Source organism: Rhinolophus sinicus, linkage group LG01 (assembly GCF_036562045.2).
Source record: "Rhinolophus sinicus isolate RSC01 linkage group LG01, ASM3656204v1, whole genome shotgun sequence".
In the NCBI taxonomy this organism is placed as follows: Eukaryota; Metazoa; Chordata; class Mammalia; order Chiroptera; family Rhinolophidae; genus Rhinolophus; species Rhinolophus sinicus.
Genome location: NC_133751.1, coordinates 8,747,103 through 8,771,533, shown reverse-complemented (window position 1 = coordinate 8,771,533; position 24,431 = coordinate 8,747,103). Strand labels below are relative to the sequence as shown.

At 45.1% G+C, this 24,431-nt stretch overlaps 1 protein-coding gene across 2 annotated transcripts in view; it reads right to left on the bottom strand.

Annotated features, from left to right (window-relative positions):
• RUNX1 (RUNX family transcription factor 1) overlaps positions 1-24,431 on the bottom strand; it is a 232,928-nt gene that overhangs the window by 58,897 nt on the left and 149,600 nt on the right. For both annotated transcript variants that reach the window (XM_019730263.2, XM_019730261.2), the window contains exons 5-6: positions 23,326-23,482; positions 3,820-3,924 (exon numbers count right to left, since the gene is read on the bottom strand). In XM_019730263.2, coding sequence (XP_019585822.1) covers positions 3,820-3,924; positions 23,326-23,482 — 262 coding nt within the window. The remainder of the gene's footprint in view (positions 1-3,819; positions 3,925-23,325; positions 23,483-24,431) is intronic.

Genomic DNA, 24,431 nt, shown 5'->3' with positions numbered 1-24,431 from the left:
GCAGAGTCACTGCTATCTTTTTCAGTAGGTGCTCCAAATGAAAAAAAAAAAAAAAAAGTACATAAAAATAACTCAAACATCCTTTGTTTTTTGTTTTGTTTTGTTTTGTTTTGAATTTTTATAAGAGTTTAGAGTTTATTTGAGCCAAACTGACAATATACAGTAGGGAGCAAGATCTCAAATACTTTTTTTGTGTGGAAAAATCCTTTCACTCTATCTTTCAGGCTTAAAGAGAATACTGTCTTCTAATATGTTAACAAGCTACTAAGTATTCTACCTAGGAATTGAAAATAGATCACCCATAGCTGCTTGTAAGAACGGATCCCAGCAGAGGACACCTCCTGATGCTTTTCTATCTCCATCATAAATTTAATTTTTCAACAATTCGTAATGTCTCTGTTGGTTTGAAACAATGAGTTATCCCATCAGCCTGGCCAACAGACGGTTGTGGCACGTTCTGTAATTCTTAGTCCTTTTCTTAATTATTCAAGTGGCAGGTTGAATGAGATAGGCTTTCCTTCTGTGTTTTTTTTTGCATGAATGTTTCACGCTGAAGGCTCCATGTCTGCTACGATGCACTACCATTCCCCCTTTCTAGACAGTCTTATAACTGAGACAAACATGAGAAGTCATTTAAGCCAAAATCTTATTTCAAACAGGAGGATACTGAGGCCAGGTCAGAGAGTTTAGTATAGACCATGTATAGGTGTTATGGTATGGATGGAGAGGGGATTGGATGGACGGATGGACGGATGGACGGATGGACAGATGGACGGATGGACGGATGGACGGATGGACGGATGGGTACAAGATGAGGAATCAGAGGCTCTTCATTCTATTTCTGGTTTCATCACCAACTTTCTTTTTAATCTGGTCAAATCATTTCATTTCTCTGGGGCCTCTTTCCTTAACCAATTACACCATTAGGCCTAAAGGCCCTCAGGTCTTGAGTAAGTTCTGGGGATGTAATGTACAGCTTGGTGACTACAGTTAACAGTATAGTATCGTGTATTTGAAAGTTGCTAAAAGAGTAAATCATAAAAGTTCTTAACACACACACACACACACACACACACACACAAACTATAACTATGGGAGGTGATGGATGTGTTAACTGAACTTACTGTGCTAATCATCTCGCAATATATACATGTATCACCTCATCGTGCTGTAAACCTTAACTTACATCTGTTATGTCAGCGATATCTCAATAAAGCTAGAAAAAATCAACTTCATCTCTTTTTAAAAAGTGACTGTCAGCAGAGCATCATCAAAAACAAGTAGTTCCCAACTTGAGTCACGGCAGTCAAATAATAAGAAAACAGTGTTGGAACACAAACGAGAACACAAAAGTCGAATTCGCAGTGATGGACCCCTTTCTATAACCTTCACAGAATGAATAGAAAAGCTAGCGTTACGCCAGTGACCCTGGGAGTCTTTGTGCTTGGGTTTTTTCTAGAAGTGCCTCTGAAATGTGAGAGTATCTGTCTGGGCCTACAACACCTCTTTATATAATACATATACCTAGTAATTTAATTTTTCCCAAGACCCCAAATTCCTTTTGGCAGGAAAGACTCCATAAAAAGGGGCACCTCTTCGGAGCAAATCCCTCTGTCTGTTCAAAGCATCCTTCTCAATAATGACTGTTTTTCTTAAGTTATAAAACAGCAGGAAGCAGAGCAAACTGTATATACAGGCTGGCTATTACAAGCGCACATTTCCCCCCTCTGACTGCCGGTTCTTAGAGGTCACAGTGGCCACCATTTGTTTTCTGAAGCTCACCCACCTCTTAAGTTCTTTGACTGTTACAGTAAATACTGGCAATGGGGGGAAAAAAACGCCCTTTTTCATGCACAGGAGAAGAGCAGAAGTAGAGGGATATCAAGGGGTCACATGGTTTAAGCTTCTTCCTCCAGGCAGGTGGGCTTGTCTATTTTGAAAGACAGAGATTCTACAGCCTCACCCATGTGAGCCTTTCTACAAGTTTAATTACCCACAAAGTCAATTTCCTTACGTCACAACTGCCTGCCCCCCAAGCTGCGCCTTGCTAGAATCTAAGCCTGCCTCCTCTTTGGTCCTCCATGGAGAGGCCAGGACACCTGCTCGCTGTTTCCATTGTGTTCAAAGCCGGGTCGCTGTTAGTATTTACTGTGCCACTCCTACTTGGGAAACCTACGAAGTGCTCACAGTTGTTCCTGGGTTTGGTTGTCACTGTGTGGTCCTGTGTGTGTGGCCTGCTTTTCAGTCATAAATTGGCATCAGGGGACGTTACCAAGTCCCAGAGTTTCCTGAGTCTGGCCAGAAAAAGTGGACAGGAAATATAAGGTCAGATGTGGAGGGAGTCATGGCGGCAAATGGCAGCAAGGGGGCCGTGGGTGGAATACCACGTCCTGGGGGGCCGTCCCTGGTGGGGGGTGGTTTTCTGCTGGGGCATTGGGAAAGCTGAGGTGGCATGTGGGGTGGTTCTAGAAGGTAATGGACAAGCCACGGGGCTGTGGCCAGGACGGCAGGTAAGACCGCCATAAGCTGCGCTGATCACAGGATGACGTGTATACGTCATGCCCCAGAGGTAAACTCAGAGGCCCCACCGTCACCATGGAGATGAGAAGGTCCTCTGCAGGGCTGGGCCCTGGAAGCAGCAGCCAGAGACACAGGCAGGGAGGCTGTGCAGGGATCACTAACATCTCCTGAGTTCATGCTCTGTGCCAGGCACACAGCCGCGTCTCATTTAACGTCATAAAGGAGCTCCCATTATTCTCTTCATTTTGCAGATGAGGAAACTGAGGTTCAGAGAGGCTCCATGACTTGCTGAAGGCTTCAGCGCCTGAACCAGAACTCCACGTGTTTGTCCCCAGAGCCCAAATAAACTTAACCACTTTGTTTTACAACCTGGCCTCCCTGCATCTCAACTTCTGGGAATAGCAGGAAGCCCTGTTTTTGAATCTCTCTCCCCCTGAGAAGCGAGGATACTAATTTTCCATTGGGGACCTGATGCGGTTTGGAGGCTTACAGATGCTGGGTGGGGGCTCCCATCAGCTCCACAGATCTGGAACTGTAACCCAGCCTCCATCCCAGGGAAGGGTGTGGTTAGGAAAAGAGTGTTACTCTTGTGTTTACTCAAAGATAGTCATTAAGTCACCATGAAGACATCTCTCTGCAGACTAAACAACCCCACTCCTTTTTTAAAAAGCTTTCCTCATAGGAGCTATTTTTTTTTTTTTTTTTGTACCATCTTTCTATATTTACTGGTTTCCCTTCAGGCACTCTTCTACCCTCCCATTCTCTATTTTAAACAATCCTGTAATAAGATTTTGATCTGTGCCACTGAAAGAAGATGGTCATTTTCATAGTTTTCATCTCCACCACCCTTAACAAATGAACAAAAGGACTGAATGGGTGGTAATTACTCCCTTGTGGTCCACTCTGACCCTCTGGCCTTTTTTGGCCACCTCTGTGCCTGCCCAGTCTTCCATTCATTGTTTGTTTCTAATCCTGTTGAACTTCACTGGTATTTGAGGGTCTAGTCCTTAGTCTCTTGTAGCCCCAGATGGTTCTAGCATGCACTGGAGTCAGCCTGATTTCCGCCTGTCCTCTAGGAGGATGCTTCAGAAAGAGCCCAGTGCTCAGAGACAGACTTTGAGGAGTGAGAGTGTCAATAATAAAATTTGTTTTCCCTGCAGGAGCCGGGCTTCCCCCTCTGGCAGTGGTTTTAGCCACATTTGAGAGCTGCCTATTGAACCCAAAGATTCTGAGGTACTGTCTCTGGTGCCAGGGTGTACCAAGCCAGGGGATAAGCCAGCCCCGAGGGGGCGCACTTACTTCGAGGTTCTCGGGGTCCATCCACTGTGATTTTGATGGCTCTGTGGTAAGTGGCAACTTGCGGTGGGTTTGTGAAGACGGTGATGGTCAGAGTGAAGCTTTTCCCTGTTGCAAGACAGAGGAGAACACAAAAGAGTGAGGTGATGGCCCGAACATGTCTGCTGAGTAACTGACCACTATGCTCTCCTGCTCTGAAACTGGAAAGGTGGCAGTACTTCAGCCCAAGTTATTGGTTTTCCCAATTCGCCCTTGAGTTTGGCTTGACTTAAATTCTGAAATGCACACCTATGGCGTTTGTGTAGATGTGACACATCGCAGAGTTACATGGCTTTCGTTCCATCATCAATTAACAACACAGGATCAAGAGAGATTTGGATTGGTTTTCTTTCAAGTCAAGACCCCAGGGGACATAGGATCAGATTGACAGCTATTCACTCCTTCCCCTCCCAATGGCTCCCCTTTTTATAAACTTGGGGCAAAAAAGGAGTGAAAGAAACCATATCCATCTTGCCCTGTAACGTTGTTTGTACGTCCAAGGATTAGGAACGACTGAATTCCTACGTTTGAGGCTAGGCTAAATTAAAATTATTCTCTCTGAATTTCAAAAATACTAATTGCTGGCTGATATTAAGCATTATTTTTAAAGGTTAGATGTTATTAGAGACACTCATAGGATTGGCCAGACAAAATGTATAGTCAATACATGGACTTTAGGATATGTAACTGACAGACTGAGATTCAATAAATGCTATGAACACATATATGCACATGAATTTCCATCTAAACATTTTATTTATACTTATGAAACATGAACATATTTTCATTGTATATGTCTCATTCAATGCTTTTAACAACTCTTACAAAGTTATTTTTAAATTACTTAAAATATATATTTACAATTTATAATATCATTACTAATATATAAATAATTAACATAAATATATTAATAATGTAATTATTAACATGCAAATATATTAATTCGTTAAAACACTTTTTCTTGGCCAAGTGGTTCAGTGGATGGACTCTGGGTTTAAATTCTGGCTAGGTGACCTTTGGCAAGGCACCAGACCTCTTTGTGCCTCAGTGCTCTTACCTGGAAGATGGGTACATATAACTTTTCCTACCGTATAGAATTTAGGGGGAGGTTAAATGAGTTAATATGAGGAAAACCGTTGAAATAGTATCTGATGCATGGCATTCAAAGGTGTGTGAGTTATGCTCACGTTTATTATTTCTCTTCTCTATTTCCTATTGTACCGAACAAGATCCTAAGGTTTGATTAAGCATGATGTTCAGACCTACTACTTCAATATAATAGTTCTCTAATTAGCAGACTTTCTCCTCTTAATCGGGTAGCATGAAATGAAACCAAAAAGAAACGAAAACAAAATATGTCCACTCAGTCCCCTATCTGTTCCCAAAACTGCTTCAAAAATCAAATTGTCTCCCTTTTCCAAGTTAGAAAGAGCAGAATATGTTCAGCTGTCACACATGTTTGGATACAAAAGAAGGCTGCAGAAACATGCTCAATGAAAATATAATCTTTGGCCACAATAAGCCAGTGATTCCTAAACATGGAACCTCCCACCAAACAATCTCCACGGAATTGCATTCTGTCGATGCAAAGTCTGTGATAAGAACACTCCCAAGGGATGGTCTCAGGATGACACCGACTTTGTCCTGCGTGGCTTTACAACCAAGGTCACGGCTGACCTGTCTAACAGGTGTGGTGAGGGGTGCCGCACGGGACAGCACGCTGGAGGAGCCCAGCACGCCCTGCACCCAAGTTCATGTTCCCCATCAGCTGGCTTTCTCTCCTGGAACCTGGAGAAGAATCCTTTTGGGCTTTAGGGATTTGTCATCTTTAGGACATCCTTCACATGTCACCAGGCAACAGCCCAGACTGTTTTCTACCCTGGCATCTAGCTGATGCGGAGGGATGGCAGGAGAGGTGGCACCCAGGGGGCGCGAGGAGGGTGCAGTGAGTGAAGGCAAGCTTCCATGTTGACTGCCCATCTTGCTGCTCAGTCTGTGGCTTTTTAAGAACTGGTCAGAGGGGCAAAGGCAGCTGCTGCCCTGGGAGCAGCCCTGTCCCCGTGTTCCTGCGATCATAACAGCCAGTCTGTCCCATCTTCATCAAGAGCCTACCAGAGTTATTACCTATATCATCAATACTGAATGTCACAGCCAGCTTTTAGGATCTTCTCACTACCAAGTCCCCTCCCATCGGTCCTCGCCCTGCAGCCAGGCTCTTCTCCTCCGAGTCAGCTCACAAGCCATGGCATTTCTGACCCTTCTAACAGGCGGGGTGAGGGCTGCAGCATGCGGTGAGTGAGGCAAGCTGAGGCCTTCCTCCCTCGGCCTCTGCATCAGCCATCCAGGCCTCCTGGCTCCACCCCTCACCTCAGTCTTCCTGGCTTCAGAGTCTGGCACCAGTCACTCACCTGCTAGGTCGCTTCCTTGCCAACCACAGTTTGCTTTGTGGCAATTTTGGGGCTGCCTACTAGAGCATTCCTCGCCTTTGATTGATAAGGATGTTGGATTGAATGGGGTTTGTGGCTACAAAAGCCTGAGAGCAGGGATCCTGTTCTATACCCACCACGTACCCTCACAGGAAGGTGGGAAAGGATGAGGGTGGGAGGGGGACTTAGGGTAGAGGGGTGAAATGAAAGAAAAAAAGAAAAAAGGAAAAAGGACGCTTAAGATACAAGCAATGAATAATGACACTGCTGCAGTGACTGAGCAGGTCTGAGTGTGCACGCGTGTGTGTGTGTGTGTGTGTGTGTGTGTGTGTGTGAGAGAGAGAGAGAGAGAGACAGAGAGGGAGGGAGGGAGAGAGAGAGAGAGAGAGAGAGAGAGAGAGAGAGATTTCTGCCTTTCATCAGCTGTGTGTGTGTGTGTGTGTGTGTGTGTGTGTGAGAGAGAGAGAGAGAGAGAGAGAGAGAGAGAGAGAATGCGTGCACATGTGCAGCGCAAGCAGGGGTGGGGTGGGGGGAGCTCTACCTGTAAGAGAGTTAGATTTGAGTTCCTGTACAAGTGATTTCACCTCTCCAGGTCTCAGTTTCCTGGTCTGCAAAATGAGGGGGTTCATGGGATACCTACAATGTCACTTTCAGCTCTGATTTTATCTTCTGACGATGCGGCCCTTCTGGGTGTCCCTCTCCTAGTGCAGGCATGTGTGCCTCTGTGTGTGTCCTCTGTTGCCTGCAACTTTTAGCATTTCAGAGATTCCACGATAACACTGCATTAGTTTCCTAGGGCTACTCTAACAAATGACCACGGACCGGACCGTTAGCTTAAAACAACTGAAATGTATTGTCTCACAGTTCTGGAAACCGAAGTCCCCAATCAAAGTGTCAGCAGGGCCACACCCCTCTGAAGGCTCCAGGGAAGAATCCTCCCTTCCCATCCTTGCCAGCCCAGCCCGGCTTCTGGTGCTTGCTGGCAGTCCTAGGCTTCCCTTGGCTTAGAAGCACCACTCCAGGCTCCGTTTCCATCTTCACGTGGCCTTCTCCCTCTGCGTGTCTCCTGTCTCCAAACCTCCCTCCTCTTGTAAGGACACTGGTCACTGCATGGAGGGCCCACCCTAACCAGGAGGACCTCACCTTAACTTGATTATACCTGCAAAGCCCCTATTTCCAAATAAGGTCACATTCTGAGGTCACTGGTGGAGATGAGTTTTTAGGGGATACTGTTATACCCAGTAAAAATATCAAACATTATGCGAGTTCCAATCTTGGCCCCATGAGTGACACGTGCTCTGCAGGCACCGTGCATTTCACCTAATGAAACGGCCCCACTCCTGTGGCAGCCCTCCTATAGGCATCCTATTCTTGATTTCCTAAATGAAAACAAAGAATCATTGTCTTCATAATATTGGCAGTTTGGGGTCTGTAGAACTTACAACTTTTCAAACACATTCCCATATACTATTCCACTTGGTCCTCATTACATTCTCCTGAAATAAACATGATAGATTTCATTGTCCTCAAGTAATAGGTAGCAAAGCCAAGGCTCAGAGAGGTTAAGTAATTTACTCAAAGTCACACAGCTCGTATATACAGCAAACCCCTGGTCTCCCAGCTTTATGCTCACTGTTCTTCATATTATTGTCACAAGATCCTAAATCTCTGTTTGCAAACCCAGTGGCACCAGCACCAGGAATCTGAACTTGTGGTACTTTCCGCACACTTTACCACTGCCAAAAAAAGGGAAATAGTCCCTGTAACCCTCATGTACCCAAACTGTATTTGACAGCGAACTGTAAGCCTGGATTACAATTCAAAAACTGTGTCTTACTGAACTGAAGTCGGGCTCCTGGCAGTTGGGCGCTTAACGCCGCCCCCTGGTTAACCACAGACTGGCCTACTTAATCGGGAGTGAAATTCAACCCAAGTGAATATTTGTGAAATCGTTGCTCACGATTAAAGTTCTATTATTTTGTGCCCATTAGTTTATGTGCAGTCACCAGAAGTATCTGTCTGGCAAATGCTATGAGATGGGGCATTTCGGCCAGAGCAAGGTGGTTCACAACCACGAAGGTAGAGACGTTCTGGTAGCTTCCCTCCCAAGGGGCTCGTTTATAGCTTTGACCAGGTCGTCTGCCTGTTGCCCCATAGATAAGTGATGACATTTTGCTCACAGGTGTGTGTGACATTTTTTCACTCTGGGAAAACTCTGCCGTCCACTTCCTTGCATTCTTCCGACCAGACCTGGCACTGAACTTGACAGTTGGGGACAGTCAGCCAGTGGGCACATGTGACTGATGCTCTGAGGTCCAGGATCCGCTGCCCTCTGTCCCTGTCATGCCCCAGCCCATACCTGCTGAGACACAACCCTTCTTGGCCAGCACCTGCAGACATAGTAGCTGTACCCTGGGGCACACATGTTATTAGCCAAATTCTCTCGTTCAAATGACCTATGGGCCTGGTATTTTAAGTGTGTGGGTGTGGAGAGTGAAAGGCTCTCAAGTGTTTTTCTCAGCAAGCTGTAGCCAGACTAGGAAGAAGGCAGAGGAGAGGAGAAGAGAACAGATCAGCTACATAACCTCCCCTCTGCTCCCCACAGCCCCAAATCGGCTCTGCAGGACCAAATGTAAGGGTGGGAGGTGGGGCTGCCGGAGCGATAACTGATATTCGCCTTGGAGCCTGAAACAAATTCTTGCCAGGAGAAGCCCCAGCACTCCCTGCAGTCCTGGCTTTGGCCCCATGAGATCTTGGCCTGTGCACAGATGACCCCGGTGTGCTGCTGAAAGGTTTCAGCTCTTGGCTCCCAAGGGGCCCTGCATGGGGAGTCACAGTGAAGGCAGCTAAGAAAAGGGGGCACTGAGACCTTCTTTCACCCTCAGTTCTGGCCGGTGCTTGGGCTCCAGGAGGAGTACTATTTAGAAGCACAAACCCTAGGACTGAGTAAGAAGGTGGGAAGGAACAGCCAGGGGGAGAAGGGGTATTATGACTTACACTTGGAAGCCCCAAAAGATAAGCAATTGATTCTACAATCTCGAGGAAATGCAGAGGGTGCTAGGTGACAGTGTGGATCCTCAATCTGATCTGCCTGTGTTCAAATCCCAGCTCTGCCACTTGCTAGCTGTGTGGCCTTGGGCAAGCTACTTAACCTCTCTGGGGCCTCAGCTTTGTTATCTGTGAAATGGGGGTAATAACAATTCTTCCATCTCATGGTGTTGTTGTGCAAGTTAAGTGAAATCACGAATTGGCAACTGCCTGTTTAATTATCATTAAAGATGTGATAAACATGATTCCACAAAGAGCAGAGCCAAGGGCAATCCCATGAGGAGGGGCTGGCGACCATGCACTGAGGTTTGATGTTGGCAGGGGAGGCGTGTGTTAGTGTTTTGCAGGGCGGTGGAATGGGGCCCGAAGACCCAACAGGAAAATGACACCTTCTACTCGAACTTGAAGTTCAAGTTCACTCCTGCCCCGCCAGCTGGCAACCTTTATAAGGCACAACTGTGACTGGCTGATTGGCTTTTGAAACCAGCCAGGCCAAATGCTCCCCACTGGAGCATGTGGCGTCCCCTTCAACGCCAGTTTGTTCATCCAAATGCCACGGCCAAAAACTAACTGCTTTATTTAGTTGGGAAGAGGGACACAGGGCAAGTGTTCCCAGACACTTGCTGCCGTGACACACTCACCAAGGTGAGGCAGCCAGGAGGCCTCAGGTCTGTGCTTTAATAGTCTCCACGTCTCTGGGCCCCAGGGCTGGCACACTCCTGCCGCCACTGTGGTCTCATAAAGCCACGGCTGGTCACTGCTGTTCTGCACGGCCCCACACACCCACTTCCTCACCACATCTGGGAAGTGGCTAAGCCTCAGGATTTCTGCAAATGTCCACACGGCTCTCAAAAGGGACGAGGGTGGGGAGAGGCATAGAAGGCCAAAGGTGACTCAAAATCATTTTTTGACCAGGAGTGGAGTAACACACTTAGAAGTCCATGCGCATGGCACTGTCCTCCATGCCAGTGTGTGTGAGGGGCGAGCCTCTCACTCCTGTGCGGCTGTAATTGTCCCTCCTGAGGTCTGGTTCCTGGGTCGCCAACTGCCTGCACAGTGGCTCCTTGGCCACTGGGCTCTCTTTCTGTCACTCTCTTCGGTGTAGGTTTGGATCCCTGGGTCACCTTCTCCTTTTAGGGGCTGTTTCTGTGGGATGTGAAACTTGCCCTTTGTCACGCAACGGAAGTCTGTACTCATGGTGGATCGTCTGCTGAGGGGGTCATAGTGCTTAGGAACCTCAATCTTCACATTTTTCACTCACTCGTGCATCTCTGTGGGAAAATAGTGCTCACAAACTTTAAACACCCAAGAAAGTGAGGAAGGAAGTGTCAATGAAAAAAAACACACAAAACTGCAGGTTTTGAAAACTAAGAAAGCCAGGGAAGGCTCAAATTTTGCTCTTTGCAAATTCTGGAAATCCCAAAAGATTCTGAAATGTTGCAGGGAGGTTTCTTCTTTTACCATGTAAATTGTGCCAGGTCTAATTTTGATCACGATAGCTAAGTATTAAAATTGACTCTCCCTCAGATTCCAGGAGAAGTCCGAATTTGGGGTATTTTTCACAAAGTATTTTTCATTTATATTTCTCACTTTTCCACTGGAACAATCTAACAGCCAAACTTCATGCTTTCGTTCCTCATCCATTTCCTTACCCAAACACTTACCACTATTTTTGACAGTGGAGCTGTATAATTATTTATTTGGGGATTTCTGAATAGGGTACAAAGCCCTCAAGTTGCATGGAATTTCCTGGTTTCTCTAAATTGAAATTAAAATGTCAGCACATATCCACTTGTGTGCAAAGTGTGCCTGTGTTTGCACATGTCTTTATCCAGTTGCACCTGCTTCCATGTGGGCAAAATAAGACGGGAGGCCCAAGCTATTGGCGCAAGGGCGACCCCTAAGAGTCGACTGAAAGTCAGGTGCTTAAATACAGAACTCAGTTTTCCATAAAAGCAGCATTTGTTTGGAATGATGGATCGTTTGAAAAACAGCTGTCTTCCTTAGAGAAAGCCCAAAACATGCAAAGTGTTTTCTTTGGGGATGTTCTATAAAAATGAGTTAATTGAGGACGGGGAGAGCGTTTTATTACTCTTTGCATCTTCTGTTCTGAGGCAATAAAAAATGTTTGATAAATGGATCTATGATTTATTCTACAAACTTTCCATTCCACAGCTTGTTCCTTAAGATGTCTGATTTCATGTTGAAAGCATGGCTTTCCTCTCTCATGGCACAGGTGTGAGCTCAGCTTTACAAAGGAATAGGTGGGCCAGCCGTTCCCTTCTAGAGGAGTATTTACTGAACCCCAAAGAACCACGATGCTCCATATGATTTTGTATGTACTTTCCCCAGATTTCACGGTTCCCCCTTTTTTTTTTTTTTTTTTTTTTTTTTTAATCATAGGTCCTGAGTATCTTGGTTGAGGAACTGAATTTCAATCTTTTTAGTGCAAGCACCCCCACAACCCTGAATCCAAATCTTTTTAAGGCCAAGGTCATGCCTGCAGCCCTGAACTTTCATTTGGAGAGTCCCCTGCTTTGTGCACCCAAATCGCCCAGTCTCTGCCTGTCAGATAAGGGCCACACAGGAGAGGTGACCAAAGTCACTCCCGGGCCTGACCTAGTCCTAGCCCTGACTTGTGCCCACAGCCCTGTGCCCCAAACACACACCCAATGCCACGTGGCTCTGTAGCACAGAGGCCTTGAAGGATGGAGATTTTGAAGGGAAGGCAACTTGGGGTCCTCAAAGCCTATTCACAAGCTTTCGACTCCCACGGCAGCCACTGCAGGAGGCAGAGAGGGCAGGCGGAGTTGGGGGCTAAGCGGGAAGAAGAGGGAAGGTCAAGACAAGGCTGGGGTGTGGTAGGCAGGGCCTGGTGGGAGCCGACTTCTAGGTGCAGTGACATTTACCAAAAATAAGGTGTTTGCAAACTGGAGATGCACGTGTCTGAGGCCGCCAGACAGGGCAATGGGAGTTTCAATGCTTAGATCAGGCTCTAAGCCCCCCAAACACCTTCCAAGCACATTTTCCATTCTTCAATTTGCAATCAGAGTCTCTTTCTCCCACTTTTACCCAGTCAATTTCCTGCTTAAAGCCTGTTGGCAGCTATCCATTTCACTAGGACCAGAACAAACTCCTCGCGTGGACGTCCAGGCCCTCGCCAGCCCTCTCAGCAGGCAAGGTGCACCTCTCCACTCCATCTCCTCTGCCTGGACACTCTTCTTCATGCCTTCCCCTGGACAGCCTCTTCGTCACCCAGAAGTGTCTCAGCCGAGATGACAATTTATCCAGGAAGACCCCTAACCTCTTCACTAGGTTCTGCACCACCACTCATGAGCTCCCTTCACCGTGGTGCTGACCAGTCAGAGCAGTGATGGCCAGCGACACTGTCGGCCCCTCACTAGCTCTTGAAGACTGTGGCTTCTCTTTGGCTGGACTTTGTTTCTCTAATGCCTGGCACACAGTAGGTGCACAATGCATATCTGATGAATGAATGAAATGCCCTCCTTAAATGACCTCTGGAGGTGGGCCATAATTATAATAAAATAGCAATGGACACTACACTTCCTGATCGAAAAGGGTCCAAAGCCTGTGAGAGACTCATCAATGAACACAGAGAACACAGGATCCATCACATGATCAGTGCCCAGCAAACAGCTGGAATGATCATATTATTATTATTATTCATGGATTTATATATGAATATTTATGAAATTCCTACTGTGTCTTAGACATTCTCATTGCACAAGCTTCCTAGTAGGGTAAAGGAATATAAATTCCTTGCCATCAAGGAGCTGACAATGGAAAATGCGTCGTTCCTAGCTTTTTGATTCTGTGAGATGTGTGCTAACTCTGGCCTGCTCTTTTCCCTCCTCCCTCAACGATTCTAGCTGTGGAAGGAAGAACAATGTAGAGGGAAGTCACAGCTCTTCTTCTGAAGTCTCGTTACCTACACCTCATCTCGTTAGAATCATCCTGACAACCTAGCAAGGTGTATATGAAAGGCACTGACATACCTATTGTACAGATGAGCAGACTGAGGCCAGCACATCTTCGTGAGTCAGTCCTGCAAGCATGCCCTGTCCTCATGCTATGCCACGCTACCTTCCAAAGACCCACAGAATCATCACAAATAGATGTGTGTGTTCCTATGTTATTACGAATCAGAGGGATATCAAATGGAACACAATGGCTCTACTGTAATCTGGGCCCATGGATTTGGACAGAATGCAAGATAATAGTGTAGTCAGATACCTCTCCAAATAACAGCCAAATCAATCAATGCTCTGTTTATATGTAGCCAAGAAAAGAAAAACGTGCATGGACGTTCACTTGCAGTTTCTGAAAATGCTGAGATAGCACCTTGAGAAGGCTTCCCAGGGAGCAGCCAGGCTATCCTGACATGCGGTCTAAGGACAGCTGCCGTGGCACCTCTATAAACCTCCCTAAACTTGGGTGGAGTCGGCAATTACCTCGGGAGGAATGTGACGCTGCTGGGTGCCAGCCTGCGGACCCAGCAACAGGACAAGAGGATTACTGGCTTCATTGTGAAAACGCAGTGTTTATTGTTAAAATACGATCGGGAATTAAGGGGCATGTATGAATCATAAATATTTGCATGCCACTAATGTTTGGACAAAAGAGTTGGAAGGGCTAAGTTGGGAGAACTTCTTTTCCCATGAAAAGCACTGCTTCGAATTACAGTGCATATTTGATTTCGTCTCTTCCATTGCTAATCTGAAATCTCAGTGCCCATTGCGTATAACCCTTTCACAACCTGAGGACTCTGTGGGTTGAAGAGTAAGGATAAGGGTTGATGTGCTCTCTGGAAAACTCATCAATTTGGATACACAAAAAAGCAGGTCCCAGTTGTTGTTTGTCACAGGCTCACGGAGTTTCCATCGTCTGCAGTGGAGTTAGTGTCACTGACCACACAAAGGAATAAACCTCAGGTATGTCTTCTCTCAGGTACTCCTTACTGTACTCCCTGCCCAGTCCCAAAGGTAGAACTGGTCTCAGACAGGTCAAGTAACTTGCCCAGGGACACACAGCTCTAAGCCAGTGTTCTCAACCAGGGATGGTCCCTTCCCCTCCACAGAAGACATTTGGCAATGTCTGTGGACATTTCTCATTGTCATGACTGAGGAGGTGGATGGTAGTGGCGATGGGGTAGAGCCCAGGGATGCTGCTACTATCCAAAGATGGCCCCACAACAAAGAATAATCAGCCCTGAGTGTTGAGAGCGCCTGGGCGGGCACCCTGCTCTCAGTGGAGAAGCCAGTGAAGTCCGTGCACTAACCACTAAGCCACACTGCCTGGGGCAGTCACTCACTGGAAGGTAGCTGATCCGGTTACTGATGAGACCATATGGTACTTTTCAAGTCAAAGGCTGCTCTTTCGTGTTTTGAAAATTCTTGGGAGCCCGCCTCTTGGGGTGGGGGTGGGGGTGCTTTGAGCACATCTTCATGTCTTTGCTATGGAGCCTGGTCTCAGTTACCACTGCCGTGTACTGGTGCATGCCACAGCTGTTCACCAAGCACATGTGGGGGCGACACGTGGGCTCTGAATTCCCATTTGCATAGTTAACTCTTACTAGTCTCACATGATTTCATATGTACCTTCTTTCCATGCCAAATCTGGGAGCTGGTTGCTTTCCTGCGGGGAGCTTCAAGGAAGCAAATGTCTACTTGAGGCAAGAAGATTAGGAGTGAGGGTCTCCATGCAGCGTACAACCAAGCAAACACTAGAGGAAGCAGTCACAGCCAAGCTTATTCAAGGAATTCAACCTGCAGCTGACACTACTGTCAGGCAGAGAGAACATCCAGGGGACTCTTTTTTCAAACTTTTTTTTTCAAGCCATCCTTCCATGAATCTTAGTATGGAAAACAGGTGATGGCAGAACTAACATGTTGGGGCAGGTGGGAGAACGCTGCAGGAGAACCCAGCCATGTCTCCCTGTGCTACCTGCGAATCCAGCCAGACTCAGGGCTGCCTCACAGATGGCCAGCGAATCAGGCCTGTCGGTCCCTTCCCCTCTCCTGCTATGCGTTCCCTCCATTTTTATTTCAGGTGTGTGACCAAAAGCCCTTTCTGGCATTTGTCAATGATTCATACCAGGACCTTGCTTTAAGTATGTTTTAGTTCGAGGGAACACTGTCCACCGCCTCAGTCCATGCTCCTGGACCCGTGGACCTATGGGCCTTCCACTGAAGCTTGGGGCACGGGTGGGGTGAGGCACTGAGCATGGAGAAGCTAGCAGTGCACTTTTACTCTGTCTGGTGGTCCCTGTGGGCCTGCACCTCTGCCGCATTCCCAAGGGAGTAGCTGCAGTGGGAAAGTCTTCCAGGAAGAGCTTCCCCTGCTGTGCAGCCCATGCCACCCGCAGCCTCTCCTTCCGGCCGCCACACATCCCCCACCGGGATGCCCAGGGAGGGTGCCATTCCATGCACACAGACCATGGGTATGTTTTCATATTTAAAAAAAGATGTTAATATTCAGGGATGCTTTCTAATTTTATTTTTTACTGCGTGTGAACTTTTTAATACGTTTCCCATAAATTCTGTAGACAGGTAGACGTTAGGGAAGAAAGGGAAAGGAGATCGTTTACAACTTATTGCGATGAATGTAGAGCTAGATCAGGGTTTCCCGATGTCGGCCTGGCTGACCTTTTGGATTGGGTAGGTCTCTGTGTGTGTTGGGGGGGGTGGGGCTGTCCTGTGCACTGTGGGATTGCAGCAGCAGCCCTGGCCTCCACCCACAAGATGCCAATAGTACTCCCCAAGTATACCCATTATGACAACCGAAAGTGTCTGCAGATATTGCCAAGTGTCCTCTGGGGTCAAACTCATCCCAGTTGGGAAACACTGAATGACGCCACCATCAAAATGGATAAGCCCTATGCTGTACACCTGAAACCGATATAATAGTGGCTGTCAACTATGATTGAAAATTTTTAAAAAATGGATAAACACATGGATAGGCAAGATACTGAGCACACCTGCACTCAGGTTGCAAATAGGATGATGAAGGTACAACATCTGGAAAGACCCAGTGCCATAGGTGCCAGAGACACACTATTTAGAAGAGGCAGACAAAGCCTTGTGACGATGAGTTTAGACGTATCCTCATTAATTATGATGGGTAAATAGATAGACACATAGACACCGACTGTACTCCATATAATGGTTTCAAATACAATAAAGGGAAACCACTCTGCAAAACCCCCCAAACCAATGCCTTGTGCAAACTGGAGATTTTCCACCTCCAAACAGGCCCATCCCTGCCTCTTGCCTTGTCTGCTGAGATCTGAGAAGCCCACAGCTCAGGACTGTGCTCAGACGCCCGCCGTGATCCTGTGCCGTTGCTTTGTTTGAGCCAAGGAAAGGCTCCTTTGTTTGCATAAAGTGACTCAGTGAGGGCCACACACGGCTTGTGAGGTGCTGGCCAGCCTCCCATTAGCCAGACCCAGGAGTTTCCTGAAATCAGGAGGCCGGGTGGGCGGTGGGGGTGGAGGACATGGGGGGCGGGGGCAGAGGTGGTACAGGCCTTCAGTTTGTGCTCCCATACATTCTTCATGACAGTCCTAAATCTCAGGGTAAAAGCAGGAATTAATCCAAGTTGCAAAATAGACAGGAAATTTACTGACAACTTCTTTGAGAAAAACGCAGCGTAAGGGGCTCCTAAATGAATGCTGCCTCACCAAGGAAGTCAGAGGACACACATGGGAATCCAGCAACAGAAGGGCCTTGAGCTTCTCGAAGGCAGTTGAGGGGGATCCCTGTATGACTTATGGGTCCTCAACTTCCTCGTTGAGAATGTTCAGGGATATCACATGGAATTTCTAAATTGGATATGCTGCCTGAAATGGGCTAACAGAGACCGGGCAACGTGCTGGGGTCCCAAGTCAGTGCAGTGCCAGAGGAACAGAAGCACAGCTCCATTCTCAGTGCAGACCAAAATACATCTCTGTGGAAGGCGGGACTCACGTCTCAACCCATGAAGGAGGACAGACATTGCCTGACGTCCACTAATGCATATTTATAAATATAAAAGTCTTGACGAGCAGCAATGCGCTCCCTACACCTCAAGGGTAAGCTGATAAAACTGGCACAGTTTTCATGGGCTGCTCATTATGACGTCCACATTGCTCACTCACTAATTTCTGTTAATTGCTTTATTTGGGCTTCAGATAAGATGTTATGAGCATGGGTTTTGTTCTCAAAGACAATATGGTCCAAGAAGTCATCTCACGGACACACGGACACACGGACACACACACACACACACACACACACACACACACACACACGAACCCCGCCAGTCCAACAGACCCTTCAAAACCACATAACCTCTCCATATTGACAGGACACGGTTATTCAGAAACATCCCTTTACTGCTTTGAACTTGTTTTACAATCAGCAGCAGAAAGAAAACAGTCATCAGACAGGACACTATCTCTCTTTTCAACAAGTAATTTTTCCTTAAAAAGAAAAGGAAAAAAGAAACACAGACTATGTTCTTCCATAACCAGTCTTCTCCACCCTCTCTTGCCCCTCGCCAACCAGCACAAAAAGAAAATACAAAACTGATTTATTAGAACCAGAGCAGCCTTGCGGCCGTTGGCCCGATCACTGTTTATGTCTATAATGCTTGCTGCTGAAACAGGAAGCTCTAAAAATCACTCAACCATTATTTCTCTCGGAGACACTTTCTGATTGATAGTCTTCTGTCCCCACCAAAAAGAACTGCCTCGACCAAACGCAAGCCGGCTGGCGAGGAAGGGGTGGCAGGTGGGTGGGTGGAGAGAGAAGTCCAGCTTCTGCCCATCAACTCTAAAATAATGTTCATACAAATAACCTCAATTTTAAAAAGCTGTCTGACACTCTCATCGAGGCCTGGCACTTCATAAAATCAGCAAGAAAACCGTGAAGGGATAAAGTATAAAACTGTGCTCCAGGCTGAAGCAGTTTTCAAGAATGCTTTTGTCTCTGGTCCCCTCCTGAGGCATGAAGGGGACAGGGAGTGCTGGTGGTGGCAGCTGGGCGTGGGGAGCAACTGGCTTTAAGAAAGTGTTGTTACTCTTTTATTGGCAAACGTAAAACAGAGGGAGAAACCTGATCTGTAAAGATGACGTCTACATCAGGTCATGGATACTAGCTTTCGATCTGCCATCTAAAAGAATTATTTGCTAGGGCTGCCTGAGGCTGGGTGTATCAGAGGCTGGGTCTTTTTCCATTCATATTTGTCCACACTGAAGTCTCAAAACAGATTTCAGTATATACATATTATTTTAAAGTACAGATCAATCACAACAGAAAAAGAAAGGGGTGGTGGTGGAAATGAGCGAGTTGATTTTAATAGCAGTTATGTTTTTCCTTGTATTCTCTCCAGGAGATCTGATTGCCAGCTTATCATCTTGTATGTTATTCATGAAACAATCTGAGGTTGTCAGATGAATTTTTCCTTCCCTTATTATGGGAGTCTGTGATAGAATAGAGAATGACTTGGATCCTATGATAATACTGTGAGTCATTCAGACCATTTCTCAGTAATAACCACTCCATAAAGGCATGTCTCTTTTCGTTTAGAATACCAGCACAGTTTATCCTTTTCTAAATGTACCTTCTCTTCATCTCAGCCAGTCTTTCACTCATCTGAAGGGCAACTTCCCCATACCGTTCCCCAAATAATGTAAAATAACTTAAGAATGAAAATGCCTTAAGTAAGAAACATTACACAAATACGCAGTAACCCAGATTGTGACGGGTAAATATTATGTCTGGGATGACATCCGCAGCAAGAACATAATGAAGGAATTTCATTTTATGAAAGCGTTGGGAAAGCGTACTATTTTGAAAGTGGGCAAGATTAAAGTTGCCAGGGAGGTCAACATAAACACAGATTCCACCAAGAAATTAAACCCCGTCCTAGCTACCCGAAGGACACGTGGCGTCCCTGGGCTGGAATGTGCACTGCAGCTCTGCAGCCAGGGGCCCAGGAAGTGACTAGAGAAGAGGTTTCTCTCTCAATGACAAAAATGGGCCCTCTCCCTTTGCAAGGGACTCCATGCGTGCACGTCTGGTGGTCTTTCGACAGTCTGAACTAGCAGTTTGAATGGGATCTACTTTCCAAAATATACCAACCAGGTCGTGGCCATAATAAAGAGAGGGTAACCAACACAGCACAGACTACAGAAAGAATGTCTACCTCACTTGTTCCCTTAGTTATGCATTTTCCAGTTATCTACAACGTGCAACACAGCAGTAGGCTGGCGCTCCACGGTCAAGGCAAAGTTCCAAATTCACAGGTTCTTGGCTTGGGGGTCCATAGACCCCCCCCCCAGAAGGCCCATCAATGAGCTCCAGCACCCCTGGAATCTGAAGCTGTACGTGAAGCTGTGTGTTTCAGTGCACATGTGCATTATATTTCCCCTTGGAAGGAGGCTTCCCAAGGATTTTTCAAAATGATCTGTGATGCTCCCAAAAGACTGAAAATCATACTCTTAGAAAAATTAGAAGGACACGTGCAGTGGATTCTCTTCCCTTATTTACAATATGGTTGATGATACCGTCTGGTAGATTTCCTCTTTGGTTCTAAAATGAATTAACTAAAGCCATACTCCCTGATTGATCAATCCCTTTCCCACTGATTAAGTACTCTAACAGGGGCGGAAGCATTCATAGAGCTCATTGCTAAAAATTCTTAAATGTCACTCAGCAGCAGCCATGATATACTTTCTTGCAACTGAAAATGCCAGTAGCACCTGCCTCAACTGCTAATATAAACCGCATGTAAACTGCTAATGAACTTCGTCAAAGAGAATTCCTTTTGGTCCTGAACTTCCATTTTCTGGAGGTAAGAGAGGGTCCCCGAACATGGGGTTAAGTGTGAGTGGCTCTGAACAACAGCCTGTGCGCTCAGCACAACCTCTCTTCTCCTGGGAGGGGCGATCCGTCCTTCCATTATAAAGAAGCGGTCACTGGACCAGCAGACCCCGAATCAAAGGGAGAAAATGCCAAGGGTCAGGCATACCCTGAACAAGATTTAAAACTGGTAAGGAGGAAAAGGAGGGAAGGGAAGAAAAGGAAGAAGGTGCAGACTGCTGAAGCCTTCGCCAGTATTTTTTAAGGGACAGTGTTGTCAGCAAGGCCGTAAAAGCCGGACGGGCAGGTTTTCCCAGTTGCGGGCTGAACTTGAGGTTAGGAGGAGCTGTGGTCCTGGAAATCGGCCAGCACCCAGACAGATGAGTTTTGTAGAACAGAGACAAACCCTTCCATGCTCAACCTCTGGCAATTTCGGTGAGGCTTTACAATCCCCACGGACAGACGGGCCGCTGGTAAAAGAAAAGGGAGTTTCTTTTTCTCCCCTTCACTTGGAACTGAGCTCCAGGCCCCTTTGAGAATCCATCGGACCTTTTGACAGAATGTGTAACTGCATGGAAATGTCTGGATGAGCCAAGAGCCAGGACCTTCTCGGCCACTGTGTGGTGTGTTGATGCCAATGGCATGTTTTCAGGCACAGTTTCAAAACCAGAAAATGAAACAGAAAATAGCCTTAAGATCACTTAATAAAGCGTACTGAAACTTTTAAAGGACAAGACTCAGTGAGGAAGACTGAGACTAATTGTTAAAATTAGTGAGAATCATCTGCTCTCTTCGTAACGGGAGTTGCAAAAAAAAAAAAAAAAAATCTGGCAGGCTTGATGTTGACACTTACATTTGAAAGAGTAGAATCAAATTGTATTTTACGACTATGGAGAGAAATTATGAGACAGAGTCAAACGGGGCCTTTGGAGAGATCATTTTGTCTGGTAGTACTGACCAGAAAAAAAAAAAAAATCACTCAAGACCAACAATATACGCAGTAACCATAACTGGGCCAAACGTTCAATTGAGGTTCCTGTATTTTGGATTCCTCATGGGAGGCAGAGAGCATTCAAAACAGATATTGTCAATTTATCGCATTTCAATTAATTTTCTCGTTCCAGGTTATCAGAACACAGCCCAGCCTTGGTTGCAGCTATTTTATTTTTGGGGTTTTATGCAAACTCAAGGGCATACTGGCATGAATCAGGCAGCCAAATGCAAACAATCCACACCTTGAGGAAACAGTTCTCTGTTACCCAAGTAAACACAAGCACCCATTAGTCACCCACTCAAAACAGAAATGGCCAATGAGACCAGAGACCAGCCCTGGACGCCAGAAAAGGAAGCATGCCGCTTTCAAAATCTCATTCTTTATTATCACTGACTTACTGTGCATTGCCAGGAAGCCACAACTGAATCTTGTATGGGAAAATGTCACTGGTATTGGCCATTAAATAGTTTCTGCAACTTTTATAACCCAAACCTGACACACATGGATGCGTACTATAAGTATATTACTTTCTCTGGAAAGGCAACTCAAATGACACTGAGCAATCAATTCCTAATAGTAGAAACCTACCAGAAACAAATTCAGCTTGGTAGGGAGGCTGGTAGGCATTGGACCAGGAGGTGGGGCCTCTGTTTTTTATTGGCTTCTCACCCACTCTGCCAGCTACTCATCCGAAGCCTTAAAGATGTTTTCTAAACACACATCTCTGAATCATAATGTGAATTCCATTTACTGAAAGGCGGGGACTTTTAATATAACAACTGAACCCATTTAATGACTTATGCTTTTATACCTTATAGCATCACTCATGCTTTCAATAAGTGGATATAATTTTCTTTGCATTACCCTATGATTAACATAGTTACTCCTGTGAACATATATTTTCAATCATGTTATCTGTTTTTAAAATTTTCCTCACCTATGATTCTATTTTGAAAATGCCCCAGACAGCTAGGATAGCAAAACAATAGCCAAAAAAAAAAAAGGAAAAAGAAAAAGAAAACTCAACACGACTTTGCCCTTTGCTCCTTCCCCTTTTCAACTAATCAAATACCCTAAAGAACACAGACTTTCTTATATTTTTTAATGCTTTTATAGTGATTACTCTTATTTTTAAATGTCCACTGGTTGTACTCTTATTTTTTTTCAGTACAAGAGTCATCCACTGTGATTTAGGCATTTATCATGTCTTTTCATTACTTTCAAAATAACTGTTATTTGTAAGCTTACTCAATACTATATCACAAAAATGAGACTTTCAACCCAAACGAGGCTACCTCTTTCAATTACACTTCTAGTACTTATGGCCATTTATAACATATGACTTAGGTTCTTACAACACAGAGAAAACACAATATTTGAAAAAAATTGGAAACCAGAAGAGAACACAACCAGCCAAGAATCCTCTTTCTGCTCTAATTCTAAACGGGCAAATAATAATAAAACAACACAAAGAACTGCACTGACACAACAGTTCCTCTGGAAAATCTAGTCTTTAATATTATTACTACCTAAAATGTTAACTGGGCCTACCCCCCCCCACACACACATAATAATAAGGCATCCAAATTACGTACGTGTATAATAGGAAAGTCACGTTGCCATCAAATTTACCAAACCACACTGGTACTAGCAGTATTTCTTCATATTTTACCATAAAAAGGTAAGCTTACTTGAAACCATGTTATAATCATACACTATATATCCTTTAAAATTATTAGAAGTGAACATTTGAAATTGTGCCAGAGATAGCACTTGGATTAAGGCTTCAATAGATTTCTGATCATTATCAAAGAGAGAACCCCAGTTGCATAATCCTAGTTTCCAGGATGGTAAGTTTTATATTTTCACATGTTAGTAAAGAGCTGAGGGGTTTCCTTGAAAATCACAATTTATGTTTTATATGTTCCGAGTCAGAAAGCAATAATGTAAAGCTAGATTCTGTTTAAAAATACTAAATTTTAAATAAATATTTTTTAAAAGTTTCAGATAGCAATAATAACAAAAAGAAAGACTGTGTTTCTAGGAATGCCATCACAGAAACTTCTAGAAGTTTTGAATTTTGGGTTTGTTGCCATGTTAAATACTTTGTGTTTCAAGTTCAGTTTTGACAGATACATACCTCTTCCACTCCGACCGACAAACCTGAGGTCATTGAATCTTGCAACCTGGTTTTTCATGGCCGCGGTAGCATTTCTCAGTTCAGCTGAGTAGTTTTCATCATTGCCCGCCATCACAGTGACCAGGGTACCATCTGGAACGTCCCCCAGGGCCACCACCTACACACCAGTCAAGAGACAAATGTAGACATCAGGAATGTTATAAACTTTTATGCCATTTGTGTAATAATTGTTCTAAAATTAAATGCATATTAAGTGACCCTTTTTAGTTTGCAAAGGGAGATCTACCAATCATACGGTAAGCAAAACAACAAAGAAGTTACTAATGGAAAGATTTACTTTTAATTCCATTATACATAACAAATACAAATTTTCAAATCAGAAACATTCACCTAATAAAGCCACGTAAGGTCACACAGCACAGCTGGAACAAGACTGACTAACTACAGCAAGGATTTGGAAAAGCTATGCCTTCTCATGAATACACTCATTTCTTCCCAATTCTTCATATTTGAAAAACAGAATGTCTTGTTTGGGTAAGTTTATGACCTAACCCATCTTTCACTTGTCCAGACCTCCACTGACAGGCCTAAAAGGGCCGACTTAACTTTTAGGTGTTTAAACTTATTCCTGTTGAAATTAAAGTTGACCATTACAACTGAACTGCTGACGATTCCTGAATGACAAACTGATCCTTTGTAGGTCATCTTTGGAAACCCCTACTCACTTCTATTATCTTGATTTTCACTAGCAGTGCATTCTGACGCTCAAGGGAAAAAAAATCAGAAATGTATCCTTTGCTTATTACTAATCACAAAATCAACAGACGTCAGAGGAAGAAGGGAGCTCACTTCATGTGTTCCTCTCAATTCAGGAGTGGAACTACGTCGTATTTTTATATCTGGGAGTCCCAGAGATGTGTTATAATCACTACATCCTAAGAGATGACTGAGGATTTCTCCAACCCAGGTAATCTTGAAGAGGAATTCCTTTAATGCAACTGAATATAAATGGATTTCCCAGCAGGGCTATTGAAGAAAAGTGATAAATATTTTGATACTCTGGTAATAAAACAGTAATTTCAAAGTAAAATGCTCGAAGAGCATGG